At 42.5% G+C, this 19,776-nt stretch overlaps 1 protein-coding gene across 1 annotated transcript in view; it reads right to left on the bottom strand.

Annotated features, from left to right (window-relative positions):
- adamtsl5 (ADAMTS like 5) overlaps positions 1–19,776 on the bottom strand; it is a 32,651-nt gene that overhangs the window by 8,473 nt on the left and 4,402 nt on the right. Inside the window, exons 2-7 of the mRNA XM_061276803.1 lie at positions 14,684–14,759; positions 10,523–10,701; positions 9,498–9,558; positions 8,767–8,872; positions 7,392–7,519; positions 6,231–6,354 (exon numbers count right to left, since the gene is read on the bottom strand). Of these exons, the coding sequence (XP_061132787.1) occupies positions 6,231–6,354; positions 7,392–7,519; positions 8,767–8,872; positions 9,498–9,558; positions 10,523–10,701; positions 14,684–14,759 (674 nt within the window). The remainder of the gene's footprint in view (positions 1–6,230; positions 6,355–7,391; positions 7,520–8,766; positions 8,873–9,497; positions 9,559–10,522; positions 10,702–14,683; positions 14,760–19,776) is intronic.

The following is a 19,776-nucleotide window of genomic DNA, read 5'->3' as shown; positions in this document are numbered from 1 at the left end:
CAAAATGAAACAGTTTGAATTTAATTGTTCAACCCTACTTGAGTCCTACTACCTACTATACAGTGTACATGACATTTCATATTTGCGCTTTCACTATAATATCATCATTTACAAGCTCAATCAGATTTGATGACATTAGCTGTTAGTGAATAATGAGTTAAGTTATACAGGGTTGCTTTACAAGCCCCTCTGCACACACTTTAAGAATTAGTTGAAATCACGGCCATTCATTGGATAGCAATATTTCACAACAATAAAGCTGAGAGGCTGTTGCGGAGTGAAAAGCTGTTGCCTTTTGCGGGCCATTTATTACACACTGTGAACAGTCTTTTGCTTTGGTTGCTCCTGCTTACCAATTTGAGGGGGAAAATATGCACAAGGTTCAGTAAGCCCTCATCGTCAGACTTCCAGACAGGCCCTGATGAACTCTAAAGCATCTGACCTTGCAGGAGCGTTTTGTGTCGCCACCCTCCGTCAATTCTCTCTTCGTTTGGAAGCACAGCTGCGGATAGGGAGAAATCCTCCCAGGACTTGGAGTCACCCAAACAAAGGAGACATTATCAACTTGTTTTCTCCTTGCTCACATTGACCCATTATGGCCTGCAAGCTGGCCCAGTCTGCTCCCACACACAACCGTGGGGAGGCCCACTTGTTTCACGCCAGAGCTGTTGTAGTACCATGAGGTGGCGCCGCGTGCACCTTCCACTTCCAAGCAGAGCACGGATTGTAGGAAGCCGCAGATGCGTCGTCATCAGTTAATGAAAACGACATGCCTGCTTACTTTAATTCCTCATTTAGAAAAAAGAGCATTCAAGCAGCAAGTTGTAGCTTTATACGGAATGGGTGGCAACAATGGGGCAAATGGCAGCTTTTTGGTGCTAATATTTTGCAACACCATATTGTAAAAAAAACGAAAAAAAAAAACCTTTGAGCGAGTTCATTGTTGGAGCAGAATGAATTTTAATTTTAATTATGAACCATGAAATGAACTACCGTATCTTCTGGATTATAAATCGCAGTTTTTTTCATAGTTTGGCCGGGGGCGCGATTTATACTCAGGAGCGATTTAAGCGACTAAACTATTAACACATTTCATTTCATACGTTATTTTTACACTAAACCGCAAGAGGGCACTCTAGGCCTGTGGAATAATTGGAACGGCAACTGACAATGAGTCTGACGTAAACTACGTAGAAGAGGAAGCGCCGCATCTTCTACTTCCGTAGTTAGCGGAGTTGTTTAAATGTGACACAGAGGATGAAGATTTCATTGGATTTAGTCATTTGGAGTAACACGGATGGTTTGGTAAACTTGTTAGCATGTTATTTATACTATAGTTATCTGAATAACTCTTAATGTTATACCAGGCGTTAGCATACTGTACAATTATTCAGCCTGTTGTTGCGTCTATTCTATTTTTATTCTAAATTGCCTTTCAAGAGGGCATGTCTGTATTTGGTGTTGGATTTTATCAGATAAATTTCCCCCAAAATGCGACTTATACTCCAGTGTGACTTATCTTTTTCTTCTTAATTATGCATTTTATGGCTGGTACGACTACCTGTCAGTGGATCACCAGCTTCCTGACCAACAGGCGACAGCGTGTGAGGCTGGGGGGCATCACATCTGACACCCGGACTACCAATACTGGAGCCCCTCAGGGGTGCGTCCTCTCCCCACTGCTCTTCTCTCTCTACACCAATGATTTCTCCTCAGGTGACTCCTGTGAAGCTCCTGAAGTATGCAGACGACACCACTCTCATCGGACTGATCCAGGACGGTGATGAGACTGCGTACAAACAGGAGGTGGAGCGGCTGGTCCACTGGTAAAGCCAAAACCACCTGGAGCTGAACCCGCTCAAGACCGTGGAGATGACAGTGGACTTCAGGCGAGACCCTTCACCACTTTTACCCCTCACTATCCGCAGTAATACTATTCTCTCCACAGACACCTTCAAGTTCCTGGGAACCACAATCTCTCGGGACCTGAAATGGACCGGCCACATAGACTCTGTCTGGAAGAAAGCCCAGCAGAGGCTGTACTTCCTGAGACAGCTCAAGAAGTTGTTGTGGTGTTGTGCAGGATGTGCCAGTTGTTATTTTTTGCCTTCCTGGCGAGAACGAGGGTGGCAGCCTCTCGCCGAAGGTTGGCCGGCGCTATTCCCGCGAGGACAGGCAGGAGGGACACAGGGGTGGGTTTCAGGCATCCTGTTATAGTTCGGAGGGCGTTGTTAATTGCCACATCCACCTTTTTGGCATGGGGCCTTCTGTTCTGGAGCACAGTACTCTGCTGCAGAGAAGACCAGCGCTTGGGTTGATATCCGCAAGATCTTAGCAGAGGCTCCCCACGTTGTTCTAGCAAGGCGGCGGATCAGTGCAACCCGGGATGTCACCTTTGCTTTCAGATATTCTAGGTGTTGTTTGAAGCATAGGGTCCGATCCAGACGCACGCCGAGGTACCTCGGGGCTTGTTGAACCTCCAGGCGTTTGCCCTCAATGCTCACTGCCAGTTCTCTCCTTGCTTCCCTGCTGAGGTGGTATGGTGCACCAACAGTCTTTCCAACGCTGAGTTGGAGACGCCACTTTTGAAGGTATGCTGCCATGGTGCGCATGTCTTCATTCAGGCCGTCTTCCGTCGCCTTCCACGGCAAGGTCGTCTGCATAGCCATACTTTCTGGATGCTGTCTCCGGTAGGTCGTATATATAGATGCTAAATAGTGTTGGCGAGAGAACTGACCCTTGCGGTACCCCGCTCCTCAGTCTACGGAGCCTACTGCACTGCCCACTGCTGGTTTGGAGAGTAAAGCTGCGGTTGGAAAGCGTCTCCATAATGAACTGCACCATGTGCCGGTCCGGTATGGTCCTCAGCAGCTTCAGGTGGAGTCCTTGGTGCCACACGGTGTCATATACGGTAGTTAAGTCCAGGTATACCACTCCAGCTTTCTCCTTATCCTGGAAGCTGTTCTCGATGTCTTGGGAGAGTAGGGTAATCTGGTCTGCTGTTGACCTTCCGCGACGGAAACCAGCTTGTTCCCGTGGGAGTTGTGAATCCACCACTGGCTCTATGCGGCCGTATATCATTCTTTCCAAGATCTTAAATGGGACACTCAGAAGTGAGATGGGCCTGTATGACTTGTAGTTCCTATTGTACCTACGTGGGATGGTCTTCTTTGCCGCACGCAGGAGGACCTGGCAGTAGGCTGCATAGGCTGCTTCCACATCTGTGGACTCTGGGTCTGGCAGGCCGGCAGACCTTTCCGTCTCCTCAGTATACGACTCCCAGTTGGCTTTTCGGAAGTTCTATCTCTTCACAGGCTTCCCTGGCACCGGTTCCACCAGTGATGGAACTTTGATGATGGAAGGTCGGTGGTGTGAGCGGGGGAACCTGTCAAGAACACGCTTTTCCGGTCTTGGGTCGTTGCTGCGGCAGATGGCGAAGGCCAGGTCCGGGTTGGTGGTGGTGTTCCAGCGTGCAGAGAAGAAGGTTGGGGGTTCCTTGGGGTCGTACAGTAGCAGGGCATCAGAGTTGGAGGCCCATTCGCACAGCGCCACTCCGCTAGGAGTTGAATGGTTGTACCCCCAGTCTGTGTGCTGTCAGTTGAAATCGCCTGCATAGATTGCGGGTGCAGTTACAGATGGGAGTGACGTTGTGGTTAGCTCCAATGGTGGGGGCTTGTAGACGTTGATGAATGAGGTTTCCTGGATTGTAGTAACCAGCCACTGGATGTTCGAGCCTGGTGGGGATTGGCTACAGGCTGCCCAGTTTATTCCAGTGCGGACGAAGGTTGCCACACCGTGTTGCTTGGTGTTGATGGACCCGGCGAGATGAAACCCAGGGATTTTGAGGATGTTGTTGGTCGTGTAGTGCGTCTTGTAGGAGCAAGACCGCGGCCCCATTGGAGTCGGCCAAGTGCCGAAGGACTTCGAGTTTGGCGGTGGTAAGGCCCTCGACATTAAGTTGAAGCACCGACAGGCCTCGGTTTCTGACGGTCGGGATAGCTGCCCGTCCACCGTTCCTCAGTCTGCCGGCTCTGCGTTTGTGGTGGTGTTCCAGCGTGCAGAGAAAAAGGTTGGGGGTTCCTTGGGGTCGTACAGTAGCAGGGCATCAGAGTTCGAGGCCCATTCGCACAGCGCCACTCCGCTAGGAGTTGAATGGTTGTACCCCCAGTCTGTGTGCTGGCAGTTGAAATCGCCTGCATAGATTGCGGGTGCAGTTACAGATGGGAGTGACGTTGTGGTTAGCTCCGATGGTGGGGGCTTGTAGACGTTGATGAATGAGGTTTCCTGGATTGTAGTAACCAGCCACTCGATGTTGGAGCCTGGTGGGGATTGGCTACAGGCTGCCCAGCTTATTCCAGTGCGGACGAAGGTTGCCACACCGTGTTGCTTGGTGTTGATGGACCCGGCGAGATGAAACCCAGGGATTTTGAGGATGTTGTTGGTCGTGCAGTACGTCTCTTGTAGGAGCAAGACCGCGGCCCCATTGGAGTCGGCCAAGTGCCGAAGGACTTCGAGTTTGGCGGTGGTAAGGCCCTCGACATTAAGTTGAAGCACTGACAGGCCTCGGTTTCTGACGGTCGGGATAGCTGCCCGTCTACCGTTCCTCAGTCTGCCGGCTCTGCGTTTGTTTGGCGACATTAGTTTCGCAAGCGGGACTTGCACCCTGACCTTGCTACTCACAGGGAAGACGAAGGTTGTCGTCCATCTTCCTTGAAAGTGTGTTGTGTAGAAACTTTTCTTTTTTTTTGGAAAGGCATGTTTTTAGGCAGCCGAAGCGGTCCTTTATTACGTTAATTTGTCAGGCGTATTGTTGGGCAGCCAAAAGGGGTCCGTTTGCTGTCCACCTCCTTTTATTAAGAGACTAATACGCAGATGACAATGTCAGGCGGCTTGAGTTAAGACAGTTTGATGCTATGTGAATTGGATGGAAGAGAGACTAAAGCAGCCATTTATTCTACTACTGTTTTTGGCCATGCTCTTTGACTTGTGTCTGTGTGGATGAGAGGCATCCAGGAACTTCCCTCTTTCCGAATCAAAAACAATTCAATCTATCCGTAACACTGTAATAAAACATTCATAAAGATGAAACAGCCCGACTTCTTATTATCAAACGCCTTTAAATTGGCACGGAAATTCATCAAATCATTAGCGCTAAGGTTTACGCGCGAGTCATGTAGCTTCATACGGTCCTCATATTGTCCATTTAAAATATTACATGAAAATGTATTTATGACAAGGCGGCTCGGTGGCGCACTTGGGTAGCACGTCCGCCTCACAGTTAGGAGGGTGCGGGTTCGATTCCACCTCCGGCCCTCCCTGTGTGGAGTTTGCATGTTCTCCCCGGGCCCGCGTGGGTTTTCTCCGGGCACTCCGGTTTCCTCCCACATCCCAAAAACATGGGCTGATTGAGCACTCCAAATTGTCCCTAGGTGTGAGTGTGAGTGCAAATGGTTGTTTGTCTCTGTGTGCCCTGCGATTGGCTGGCAACCGGTTCAGGGTGTCCCCCGCCTACTGCCCGATGACGGCTGGGATAGGCTCCGGCACGCCCGCGACCCCAGTGGGGACTAAGCGGTACAGAAAATGGATGGATGGATGTATTTATGACAAAAGAAATTGGAGTCCATGACCAAATCGCGTAGGATCAAAGCGAGTAGAATCAAGATTTTGGTGTATTGTTACTGATAGCTGTTATTTCTTTGCTGGAATTTTATTCTTGGATCCCTGTATGGCGTGATGAGAGCATCTCAAGGAACCAAATGCAGATTTCCATCGACCATTCAAAGTATATTTTCTCGGTATTGTGAATTGTTACTTACAGAGGCTAAGGTTTTAATGAATTTTGTCCCGGATGGGCTTTTATGTTATTTAATTGTTGACGGTTCTTAAGACCCACATGGACACATTTCAAGGATATCACAGGTGCATTTGAGGTAAGTAGCGCAACTTGTATAGGATGACTTGTGTTGGACTCTGCACACGCCTCTTCTCTCAGAAAACATAAAAACTGCAATTTCAGACTACCGGTTGTTAGTTTAATTTTGATGCTGGAGGGTAGCCAACTGCTTTAGTTTGGCATAAAGGTCTCTGAAAAGCCTCATGACTAAACATCAGTGATGACAAATCAGGCCAAGATCCCGGTATTATCCTGATGTCAGGTCGGTCTGAAAGTGATTCCGCATGGTGATTATTGCACATCCGTGTGTGTGTGTGTCTGTGTCTGTGTATCCTACCTGCCTCCAGGCTGTTGCTCTGGTAAACACTCCTGTGATGAAGGCAGGTGGTGTTTTTCCCTCCACAGACCATGCAGGCGTCCTCTTGCTCCTTTGAACCCAAGATGGAATCACAGCCAGGTTTCTATACGAAGCATAGACACAACAAAGATTGTGATCTGATGGGATGTCTGTCGTAAGTGCTTCCAACTGCACATTATGTGACACGAGGCAACCTTTTTGGTTTATGTTGTGCAGTTATTCACAATCAACTTCCTACTTAGCATGACACACACACACACGCACACACGTACACACACACACACACCTTCTGTTTCTTCTCCCTGTCATTTTCATGTCTTTGAAACATTTACCTGCAACAAGGGGCCCGTTGAGGGTCTAGAGATGTCTCTATAAATTCCAAAACACAGGGTGATAATAGTTGCATGGAGAACTTTGCCTCTACATAGATTACAGTGAATGTCTTTTACTGTAGCCTTCATCTCCAGTGAGATTCCAGGAGACCTATAATCAGGCCCCTAAACTACTTTCAAAACAGAAAAACACTCCAACCATGTATGTGAATTACAGGTAATCATACAGTGTACACAACACAAGGTCCCGTAGGGGGAATGGACATGATAAAGCAAATGACTCCTCTGAAATTAATCCAATTTACCCAAAGATTACTTTGAGCATTTGCTCTATCTCAGAATATGAGAACTTCCAAAGTCGAACACAAAACAACTCGTGAAGCTTTGAGGAATATTATTTTCTTTCATACACAAACAAAGTTAATCTATCAAAAACCACTAACCACAACTATGGACAATTGAAAGCTTTCAGTATCCTGACATGGGAGGAAGTCTGACTACCGGCTCAAGCAAACGCCACACAGAAAAGCCCGGAACCACTCATGTGAGGCAGACACGTTAAGGCTATGGTTAAATTCCCTGTTAGCAAAACAAATATATACATATCCATTGGCAAGAACGACTGGACAAAGCTTTGAGGGGAGCCATTTGTCATTGTCCTTATTTTGCCTTATAGTGTTCTGATGATGGAAACGTGCATTTGGTCTCCCGAGAATGACCGTTTATACAGCTTCATCTGCTCTAAGTTTTGTCCAAAGTTGTCCTTGATAAGCAGACTACAAGTTGGAGGCATTGAGTTTGCTCTCACCAGACAGCGTCCGTTGACACACACAGCTCCAGGTACTTTCTCACAGGCTGTGCCATCAAGTACACGTCCAAAGTTGTAGTAGAAGTTATGACCCAGGGCCAAGCAGCTGAGCTCACAGGGGTTGGAGCCTGGAAGGAGAAATGTTCAGTCATTGGCTTGTTGCTTTCAACTGGGTTAGAGAATGTCACAGTGTAATGCTCTGAGGCATAGTTGTCAAACTGAAGGGCTGGGGGCCAGATACAGCCGGCCACATAATTTTATGTGGCCTGCAAAGACAATTTTTTCATCGACTTTGTGTCATTACTAAAATTGTCTTCACTCAAAAAATAAATAAAAATAGAGACATTGCTTGCAATTTTTAATGCCATCTGTTTTTTTAAAATACTTGAACAGTTTTTAGTCTCTGATTTGAAAACCAGTTATTCATTAGTTTGTTTTTTAGCCTATACTGTATATAGAAGATGTTGACAATCAAAATGACCCTCCGAGGGGAACTATGACTACGATGTGGCCCGCAACAAAGATGAGTTTGACACCCCTGCTCTAAGCTGTTTTCCTTATCGGATGCAAAACATACCTGACAGCATTTTTATCAAATTAAGAATGGCAAGATATGTCATCACTGTTATATATGTGATATCTAAATATTATGTTTAAAATTCAATTTAACAAGATAACAGAAATACATTTAAACTGAAATGACTTAAGAAGACAGAAAATGATTTCACATGAACACGTAAAAGTATCTGAAGAGCACAGGTTTGGTTTGCAAGGTCACAAGATAATGAAATGTCCCAAGGCTATAATGACTGGATTTATCATTGTAGTTAATTGTGATTTCTTGAGCAAATAGTCGATTTTTTATCACCTCATTTGCTTTATAAAGCTGTTCTCTTTTTTTTTTTACTAAAAGCCTAATAAACAACAGCAGCATGCTGGGGGGCTTCGCAGATTTTTTTTATGGGTATAGTATCCTGAAGCGCCAGTGCAGCGCCATGGTTGACAGCAGTATATAAATAAATAAATGCATTTAAAATGAACCCTCACTGTATGATGTTAATTGATAAAGATGACATAATAGCCATAATAAGTTAGTTTTGGTAAGCTTTATAAAAGTGCAGTGTCATTTCAGTTCTGTTTTTTAAGCAGTTTCAATTCTATTATTTTTTACTCCTTCCTATTTTTGTCATTTTTACCTCAAACATCTAAAAAGGTACACCTAAAGTAAATTAGAAGCTGGCCTTCAATCGGCATAGTTTTGGTCTCTTTTTAAAGATTTTTTTTTTCTCCCCAACATCAAAATCTGCACTGAAGTTTGAATAACAAAAAGAAAGGGTTTAGGTTTGTACAAAGTGATTTGAGATCTCAGACTGACCTCCATGAAAGGTAGTCCATCTGAAGGAATTTCCCATCATCAACTGCCTGTCATTGAAAGCAGCACACTGCATTTCTCGGAAATCTTGCGAGTCAGGAGGGCACTCCTGCACAGAATGCATTGGCATTAAGAATACACGACTATAGCAATGATGTATATGATTTTTTTATTTTCAACCCGGGCAAATTGTAATCTCAAGCCTAAATGTAACCTAACTTGCAAATGAAGCCTTCAGGAACTAAATGACAGCTAATATGTAGCTACACAGATGTGTCAGAGTGCGGAAAACATGTCTGAGAAGGGTGGCTATTTACTGTACCCGAGGCTTGAACTGAATCACCAGGTACAAAGTGCACAACATGCACTCACATTCATCCTGAAACAAGCTTCAACGCATCTGTGAGATTGTCTATGTACATGCAAGTATGGGGCTGTGCCTGTCCAAACACAACCACGCACAACCCCTCACGTATCTAACGCGGTAGCAGCCCCGATATCCGATTGCAATGCGACTGCATCAAACCCCAGAGCTCGGAGTGAAGCACTAAAGACAAAGGTTAATATGTCTGTAAAATTCCAGTTCACACCCTGAAAGGTCTCAGCCGCAACATTATCCCCGAACACGCCCACGTGCTCTACTTCAAGAGCAAATATCAGCCATTGTCCAAAAATATTTGTCTTGAAAATTGTGTGGCACTTTAGTACAGTGGGAAACCTTGATGCTGTATGACCTTAGTGTTGCAGATCTTGTATTGTCTTGAATCGCCTCCACATGGTCCACCCACTGGGTTTCTGACAAAGACATAAAATTCAATTTATATAAGTGTTGACTGCTAAAAATATTCCAGAAATTAATCACATACGTTTTTTGTAAAAATATAATATTTGGCTGTTATATTTTGATATGTTAGAGTGAAATCCATTGCAATGTAGAGAACCTTATATCACCCTGGCCTATCATAAGGAGCTCAAACTATGTAAACAGCAATGACACATGTCTTCTAGCAGCATAAATCTTTGCTTCCTTAAATAACCTTGAATTCAGTTTTCCTTAAAGGTACAGCAAGTCAAAATTTGACCACAATAAGAAGTCAGTAATGAAAAGTTGGTCCAGATGCTGCTCACAAGCCCTTTTCCTGTCTTGCTCTTTTTTCGATCTTTTATACAGAGGGGAAGAATCCAATTGACCTGAGGAAAAATTCCGACTTTTACAAGAGCTTGACAGTTAATATAAGCATTTGGACCAATATTGTTCTTTCGGGACTCATAGTGATAGGGGCTGAGTCAACCCCGCACATTTCCATATTCGGATGTAGTATCAAAGTCAAAACAGAGGTAGGACCCCGAGTCCAAAATAACCTGGGTGTGAAGAGTACAGTATTCATGTTTCCTGGTCGTTGTGTTAAAAACAATTGTTGATAAGTTATTTCACGACGGACATTGTCGGAAAGGACGCAAATTTAAGTCAATATCCCACATCAATGGGCAAACCATTTTATCTTTGTTTATGATACTGACGCTGCAATTTTGCAGGATTTCTGTGGAAGGAAGCTTCAGGCTTGAAACAAAAATGCTCGTTTGGAACCTTATTAATTCATTGATGTCTTATCAAAACTTAACTATTTAGTGTGTATGCATAAGGAGTAAAATGGGGTAGACAGATTCTGACTTGATCAATTATTTTCAAGGTTTTTTTCAAGCAAAGTTTGAAATATTGGAGTCCATTCAGCCCAATATGTAGTGAGATGTTCCTAACCTGGTGATACAGGTTCGTGTGCGCACAGAAGCACCAGATCCGCAGCTTCGCGAGCACACGGACCAGCCGCTCCAGCTTGCCCATTCGTTCCTAAAGTGCAGCTGGCGTCGGGTTCGTGCAGGATGGCCCAACAAGCCTTCACCATAGGGATCCCATGCAGAACTCCACGAAGCCTGAACCTGAGAGAGAAAAGAAAGTTAACACCAACTTGGAATGAAACATGCACCTTGGGGCAGCTGTGGCCGGCTGGCCGGATTGAAGCGGCCTGGGTGATCCTGGTTCAAGGGCAAAAAAACATCACCTGTGTCAGTGTGGACAGACATACAGTTGCTGGAGAGGATGTGCTAAATCAATCCTTGCCTCAGTCTGTGTTTTCTGTTCATTATCGTGAGAGGTTAAATGCAGAGGATAAATGTCTTGAATATGTGATAATAGAACGTAATTCTAATTCTAGTGTAAAACTTGCAATTCTTCAAAGCATGGACATACTTGGTAATATTGTAAATTTTCATTTGTTACATATTTTATTTTCAAGTAAATACTACTACTACTACTACTTCTACTACTACTACTACTAATAATAATAATTTTCAATGGAACTTGTGTGTTTGTATATGTATGTGTGTACGTGTGCTTGCGTGCGTGTTTATATGCACGTGCCTAAGTGCAAAACAAGACAGTTGGTGAGAGAGGAAAAAGTGTGTACGGGGATAATACGTGATTCAAGAAACCACCCAGAAGAGGCACTACCTCATTAGCCTGTTGGGTAAGGACCGTCACAACCAAACAATAAAAGTGATTAAAGAAATCTCAGAGGTGCTCCTCAAACACATTCCAGAGTTTGTACCCTGGAGGTGGAGTGAAACTGGCAATGTTCCCACCAGTTTCTTATTCAGAAGTTGACTCACACCCACTTAACTCTTCCTTCGCACACACACTCAACAGCTGTGTGTCCATCAGTGTCCCAGAATGATGTGAGAGCTGAAAATGTGTGAATGTGTCAAGCAGATGTGTGTCCCACTACTGTGTAAAAGATAAAGCATTAGATAGAAGATGTCAGATGAAAAATTACTTTGAAAAGGATCTTGACCAAAGTGTTTTTGATCAAAACACACTGACCTGATAATTGACTATTTTGTTGTGACGTTCCAACGAAAAGAAAGGTCTACTTCAGCTCTGCCATTATTTGACTTTGTGACTCATAAAATAGAATCTCTCGTGTACACACACACACACACACACACGCACACGCACACACACACACACACACACACGCTAGTCATGTTTCCATCACAACATTGCAGTGACATGAGCTCATTTCCCAGAGATGCTTTAACATTACATGCCATACTTCAACCTCTTTTACGCCTCAGTTAATGTGATGAAGCCCTCAAACTTGCTAGCGTCCCGGCAGAATATTATATGTTCAAAGGGTAACCACCCTTAACAAACAACGAAAGGTAACAACAGATTCAACAAAAACCAAAGAAACGACGTCTGTGTCGACATCTATCCCCCACGTAAACATCGAATATAAAGAATGTCAATGCAAACCTACTGTACATACACATAAATTGAGAGTGACCTGTGCAATGACTCCAACATTCTCCATGGCAGGGTCACCTGAGCTTGTGCTCATTAGTGTTACAGCCGGTCAAATTAGTGTTGATAAAAGTTGGAAAAGGCATTCTAGATGAATTAAATTACTGGAATGTTTACTACACGCCCCATCCCCACTCAAGTGAAACATGAGTCAGGTACAATTTGAGTCATCTTTCATGTCCGGAACCAAATAGTATTCCAATGTGAATGTACATGTAGGAAGCTGTGAGAAGCTTTAACCGAGAAGGAAACGTATGAAATGATGATAATGTAAAACAATGATCTAATCAAACCATTGAAATGGCACACCCTTGATTGGGACAATTTGTAATTTAACTTATTTTCCTGAAGAGACTGGAAAGAGCACAAAATGTCCATCTATCCATTTAGTACAGCACTTATCTTGATTGGGGTTGTAAGTGACTGGAGCTTGTCGAAGCTGACTTTGAGGGGTGGGGTACATCCGACTTACCACAAAACAAACACAGACGATTCCCACTGGGCCCCAAATGAAAAGTGATAAGTTTAAAGACTTGATTCCGGAAGATGCCAAAAAGTGGTTCCCATAGCTGTGAATATGAAGCAGAGTTAACCTAGTAAAGCAGGAAAGAGGAGAAGGCAGGAAGAATGGAAATGGTTTCAGGTGTTTTCAAGGTGACAAATCTATATTACCAACAGCAACAACAGTCAGATATGTACACATTGAAGTCGCTATCTATGAATAACTAAATATCCATCCATCCAACCATCCATCCATCCATCCATCCATCCATCCATCCATCCATCCATCCATCCATCCATCCATCCATCCATCCATCCATCCATTCATCGCCATCAAAATTCATATGCAGAGTCCTATTGTTGTCCACTTCAACCATTAAAAATAGTAAAATAACAATTTGCACATTATTTTTATTTTTGTGTAAATGAGACTGTTTTATCCTCATAGGAGCTCATATTTGATGTCAATAAATTCAAAACATCACTTTTTATTTTCACAGATTGATGTGGACAAGAGTAGCCATGGGCATATGAATTACGGTAGTGATAAACCACAATTTTAAACACTAGGTGATCCTCCTAAGGCAGGAAAACTATATTTCAATGACGGCCTTCTTCCCTTTAGTATGTGGACCAGCTAAAATGGAAAATAAACAAGCGACACATCCAAAGTGGGTGCGCCGATGTGTCAGTAAAACTCGTCAAAAAATAAACATCACTACACATTCATGGTGAATTTTAACACTGACATATTTTTTACATATAGAGTAAGTGCCATTCAGTACATTCAAGTGACCCTTTAAGATTTGCGTGATTTTTTTTTTTCTTCAGACAAAAGTCCATGAAGCTGAAGGAGAAATTTGACTGGTTGATTGGACGGTCAATCACAGTCAAATGATAATAAAACTTGCTAGCTTGAGTTGCTGCAATAAAGTAATGGTTAAATGCCTAACGTGTATCACGCAAAGACCTTTTTGCTTATCTGAGTATCTGGTTTTGGCAGCCACACCCAGTGAGAGGATGTCTGTATTTTCCTGACAGAAAGGCAAACAGCAACGAAAGAGAGATATGAGGGTCAGGGAAGAACAAGGTACATATAGGAACGCTGCATTTCAAAAGCCTGCCCCAAAACACCATTAACGGTCAGAACACAAACATGTTCTCATGAGCAGACTCAAAGACCTCAGAGACCTACTCACTTAGGAATCTGGTTGAAGAGCTGTGATTAGTTTAGTTCATTATCAAAATGAGCTGGATTTTCCCCTATGGAACCTGAGAGCACAAATTAGCAAAATGGCAGCATTTAGGTTGATGCAAGGGCAGCAGCAGTTGTTTGGGGTGGTTTAGGAGTGGGGGTGCCTGTTTGGGGACTCAGAAAAGAGGGGCATTCGGCAAGACATTTTCAAGGACATCGCTTTTCTGCCTTTCTGTGACTCTTCCAGTTTCTCTTCATCCCAACCTGCATACAACACACTTTTACATTTTAAGCTCAGTGGGCTTTTTTTTATGTGTCATTGTGTTCTTATGATGTCAAAATACGAACAGCGTCATGAAAAAGAATGTTGAAATATCAATTTGAACCAGGATTTTGTACTGGTCAATAGTTGAACCAAACACCAATTGTAAAGTGGTGAGTCTGTCTTCCTGTGGCAGGCTAACGAGTTAGCGGAAAGATGCTAATTCGCCATCGTGCTAAGACGCGAAAACGGCATTCTAAAGGAATGTACGAACATTTGGAGCAATACTACATTGTCCTAAAGGTTAGACACATGTTTCCTCAATTTAGAAGTTTTATTTTGACTTTTAAATGATTTTTTAATTTGGTAAAAATGTAGTGAAGCCGCGATAAACGAAACGCAAAGTAGCGAGGGATCACTGTATATCTATTTTTTGTGAATTGCTGCTCTTGTTGGGTTTTGGGGGGGAAGAAATCTGCTCTGTGTTACTACAGTACACTTTGCAGGCTTATGTTATGATATAATCAGCCCCTGAGAGACTGTGAAAATGAACAGAGGCTCTTCAGATGTTGCCGTGCAGTGACTTGTCTTGATGACTTACACTCTGCAGGGAGCACAGGCAGGCGGGAGCGACGAGCAGCAGAACAAAGGTCAGGGCCTCGCAGAAAGTCAGCTTCCTGCGGACAAATAGAGACACAAACAGAAGATGTTGAATAAATACAAAGGTGAATGTGCAACAGCAGATGAGGCAGCGGCCCCAAACAGAAAAGTGATGCACAAAAGACCGAAAAATTTACGTTCCGATAGCTTTTGACCTCATCTCGCTCTTTACTTATAATAAATCTCAAAACTTCTTCAGAATTCCAGAACAGTTGGAAAAATACCCCAAAGTCAGTGCTCTCAGATTCCAAAGACAGTCTTCTTGTTTAAACTGAAGACACTGAATTGTACATAATTGTGAATGTATGTATGACTGATTGTTTGTCTTTGCGTGCCCTGCAACTGACTGACAGGTCGACATGCTCAGGTTGTATCTGACCTCTCGCCCAGTCCGTCAGGATCCTAGAGAGGAAACTAGAATACTGGGAGAACATGCAAATACCACATCAAAATGTTCCAGTGGAGTGTTTGAGCGAGATATCCATGCTTAGCACCATATTTAACCAATCAAACAGTTTTGCATGATACAGAATGTCCCGTCTTAACACTTTTTGTACATATGTAACATTAGGATTGTGGTGTACCAACACTGAGAGTCATTTGAGGTGCTTCCAGATAAGACTCATGTTTTTAATGTCATGCTTAAGCTTTGTTCAGCGGGATAGTTAAGCTGCACTTTAGTGGCGAGCAAACACGCCTCCGTGTGACTAATCAAAAGACAAGAGTATTTTCTGAGAAGTGATACAGTGATTCTGGAAAGAACAGCCCCCTGCCCCCTTTTAAACACTTCTGCTGTCAGACACAATGTCTCCTCTTTGCCATGTCATGGTCACACTCTTTGGGCAAAGTATAGAACGTTTGGAAAGCTGCCAGCTTCATCTTCTTTCATGCTTTTTATCTGGCACCAAGTCCGTCCGTCGTCTATCACTCACAACTCTTTTATACCTCCTTGCACCGTAAAAAAATGCAACCCCCAAGCTTTTGTAGATGTCTTTTGGCTCTACCCCAGGTCAGTTGGCCTGTACAATTAAACGATACACATCTCACTCACACTTGGCTGAGCAAGCCCTCCCTTCAGCTCCTATCTTAAACCAGCTTGGGAATTCATATCAGAGGAAGAAGGTCATTTGAACCAAAACAACAGCAAGGAACAAATTTTCACGGTGGAAGGATCTTACATTCTTAGTTTCACATGACTACATAGCGACTGTCCTGTTTTGGCAAAGGCAGACTAACCAGTTTGGAATTTCTGCTGTGTATTTTTCCCCACATTATGTGATTAATTATTTCCTGCAATCTTAAAACCGTCTGGAGTAATTTAACCATCACACAGAACACCAAATCCTAACAAATCTACTGACAGCTCAAAACAAACCTTCATGGCTTCTGTCTTAAGAGTCTTTTGAACAACATTTCAAATGTTCAACAGTATTACTAATGGAAGCCAGCGGCCAACTAATGAAAAGCATCTAATTAGTAGAGTGGATTGTTTTCAAGGTCGCAATGAACTGGTCATGATCTACTCTCAATAAAATGAACTGATAACCATACGTTAGCATTTATCAACTCATGAGCCAGATGTCAGGCTTGGAAGAAATCAGAGGTGGGCTAAATGGTGGGCTTGTATTAACCAGGTGTCTCCAAAAACAGGACTCTAAATTAATGTTTTTTGTATGAAGAAAAATCATCACGGGGTAAACAATCAATAGGATGGTTGATTGTATTTTGATCAAAATGGTTCATCCATCAACCTTCATGAATTCAGTAAAATACTATTATAAAACAGATAGTTTGACATGCATAATTGTAAAGATAATCTTTTTTCTCGGTTTGACTTTCTCTTTGTTCGTATAAGAACATGAAAAGACAGCAGTCATAGATACTGAGTGATTGCCCCTCAAACTGCAGGGGCCCTTCAAGAGGTGAGAGGGGTCAGCCTGCCTCCTCCTGCTCTCATTAAGCCTATAGCAGCACATTAGTGCATAGCTCCAGGCCAGGGAGAGGGAAGTGACTTTAATCAATGTGAGACAAGTTGTTTATTCTAACTGACATTCGTAGCACATATGACAAGAGCGTGAGAGGGAAACACCCCACTCAAATGACACTTAAACATATGTAATTGTTTATAAGGGTTATTTTCCTAGTTTACTTTTTGACTTTACAAATCAGGAATCAGTTTTTATGCTTGCATATGATGCCAAAGATAATGATGTATTTGTTCAATCATTGTAATTTGCCAAAAAGTGCAAGCGAGTCTCTAAAAGTCTGGTAAAAGCTTTATGGACCGATGAGATAAAGTGCTAAAAAGGATCGAAATTTAAAGCAGGAAAGATGTTGTCATTTTTCCAATATATAAGTAGTAGCTCATCTTTGATACTCTCTATATGTAATGTCAAGGCTGTCATGGCTACTCCTTCTGAGGAATTCCATAAAGAAATTCCATTAGCTTGAAAAACAGTTTGACAATCACTTTCATTATATTCGAAGTTGATCTTCAATTTATGGTTTCTTTTTTTCTTCTTCTTCCAAATATCAAACATTCCGGTGATCAACAAAACCTAACATAACATTTTACAATAATCCTAAAATAGAAATATGCCTGGAGAGTTAAAGAAAAGGCAAAAGCAAAACAGTTCAGCGATCATACAAAACTTCAGCTCACATTGCAGTCAGGACAAATAAACACCATGTTTTATTGCAATTGCCTACATATAGATGGAAAGTGGACTGCAAGTGAGTAAGTATCTTAAGATGTGTGAGAAAATGTGAATAACATCAATATCTAATTAATGTCTCTTTTGGTGTTTCTCTACGGTGACCTATAGTTTAATTGAGGCAGCTCACCCAGCAAGTTATGTCTTCCAACTATATGCCCGATCTTAACCTTTGATCCCCCCACTTGACATGGCGCAAAGACACAAGCAGTGTTTGGGAGAGTTGGACTTATGGTCTTGATCATTATAAGGAGCATGCCACTGAATGGACTGACTCAACCTTTAACAGATGTTTAGTCTGAGGGCCCTTGGTCAACTCCGAACCCTGAATGTGCGACGACTATGAATGAAGCAATAACAATCGAGCACTCTGTGGGTCAACTCTGCATGTATTCATGAAATGAGCTTCTTTGAGTGCAAATGGGACGTCTTTGTGCTTCAGCAGCTGCTTCCCTGGGAGGACATTTTAAAGGGGAGACAAAAGAAGGGAAATAAATAATGTTGCTCTGATCAATCTGCCACCGTCTGTGATCGGCTTTCCCAATCACAAAAAACGATCACCTAGAGAACAGCCCGTGTGCAGTGTTGCGTCCCCTCCCTCTTTCCTTAACACTGCACATGTCATAGAGACCAAAGCAGTGACTGAGTCATGTTTTTTTGATTAATGAATGAATCGAAAATAAATATTGACAATCAATTATTTAAATAAATATTAGTGAACAGCTCTAGAATTGAAAAATGTGCACCCAATCTATGTGCTCGGTATCTGAATCGGTATTGGCCAACCTTACTCATAGATTGATTGTGTAGCAGTGAAAAATAACTTTTTACCTACTTCAGACAAACACAACATTGTGAACTACATGTAACATATGCCGCTGATCCAATATTGGCCACGCCTATTTAATTTGATCACACTAAAAATTTGTAACAATATTGTGAATTTTTATACAGTATTATGAGCATTTTTTATATCTCCAACCCGCTTCATATTGTGAGAATTAATTGTATTGTGAGGTTCATATCATGATACTATTGCATCGTGACCTTTGCATATCGTCACATCCCTGAAAAAAAGATCAGTTTTATCAGGACTGGCTTCTTGTTTTGTAGCACGGTAACAGACTGCTTGTCTATAAAAGCCAATTTATTATTTTCTGTCTGAGTTGAATCCTCTTCAAATTTTGTTTCCTGGTTAACCATACACGGTCTAATCCCAATACATGACTAAATTAAGAGATTCAAAATCACACTGTTAGTTTTGCTGCTGCCTTACAAGTAAAAAACATTGCTGTCTTGAATTTGAAAAAAATATTTTTATTTTTTACTAAAGAGGGGTTCGGTGAATGCGCATATGAAACTAGTGGGGTTCGGTACCTCCAACAAGGTTGAGACTCAAGGTCTAGACTCAAACTCTTGCTCAGTGACGTTCCCTTCACTTTGTTTTGCTTCACTGCTTCATTTTCTTTACGACAGAAAGAACAAAGTTGTTACACCGTCATACCTCAGGGATTATAAGATTATCTTTTTACAGCCACTTGGACTGAGTACTAGGACACTTCTTTTACCGAACTTGTTGATAGCAATTCCTTCTGCGGGGAGGGTGGGTATATTAGCTTTAACCTGTGGCTGTTTAACTTAAGTATAGGTGTTTAAATAGGGGAAGAAAAATACAGATATTTCCATTCATTCATTTTCCACACTGCTTGTCATAATTAGGGTGACTTGAAGCCTGTCCCAGATGATTTTGAGCAAGAATTGGGGTACATCCTGGAATGGTCGGTGTGTCAACCACAGGCTTACATAGACAACAATTATTCATACAATAACCTAAAAGGAATCCTGTTTAAATAAGGGAGGTTGACAACCACGGGAGAGAACATGACAGAAAGGCTTGAGGTGTAGAAATGGATGATTTGACAATGCAAGATGATTAAAAAAAGTTTTAATTCGTTTTTAGAAAAAGGTTGTTAGTTTTTTATTCATTCCCCCCCAAAAATGTTTAGTTTCAGTTACTTTTTATCAGTTTTAGTATTAATTCTTTTTCGTGTAAAGAGCATTTGTCGTGTGCAACATCCAGTATAAAAAAAGCCACTTAGCAATAAAGTAACGTAAATTAAACATTTCAAACAACTATTTCACCCCCCTTCCTCTTTATATAGAGCAATACCTAAATAAATGGAAACTGAATATTGTAAATTTTGAGTGTAATCAAATGGCCATAATATGTGGGGTCCCTCAAGGGTCAGTCCTTAGACCCCTTTTGTTAAGTCTGTTTATGATACCTCTTGGTCGAATGCTTCAGAACACCAATCACAGC

This window comes from Syngnathus typhle, linkage group LG4 (genome assembly GCF_033458585.1).
Source record: "Syngnathus typhle isolate RoL2023-S1 ecotype Sweden linkage group LG4, RoL_Styp_1.0, whole genome shotgun sequence".
NCBI classification, from domain to species: domain Eukaryota; kingdom Metazoa; phylum Chordata; class Actinopteri; order Syngnathiformes; family Syngnathidae; genus Syngnathus; species Syngnathus typhle.
This window is presented reverse-complemented; position numbering and strand designations above follow the sequence as displayed.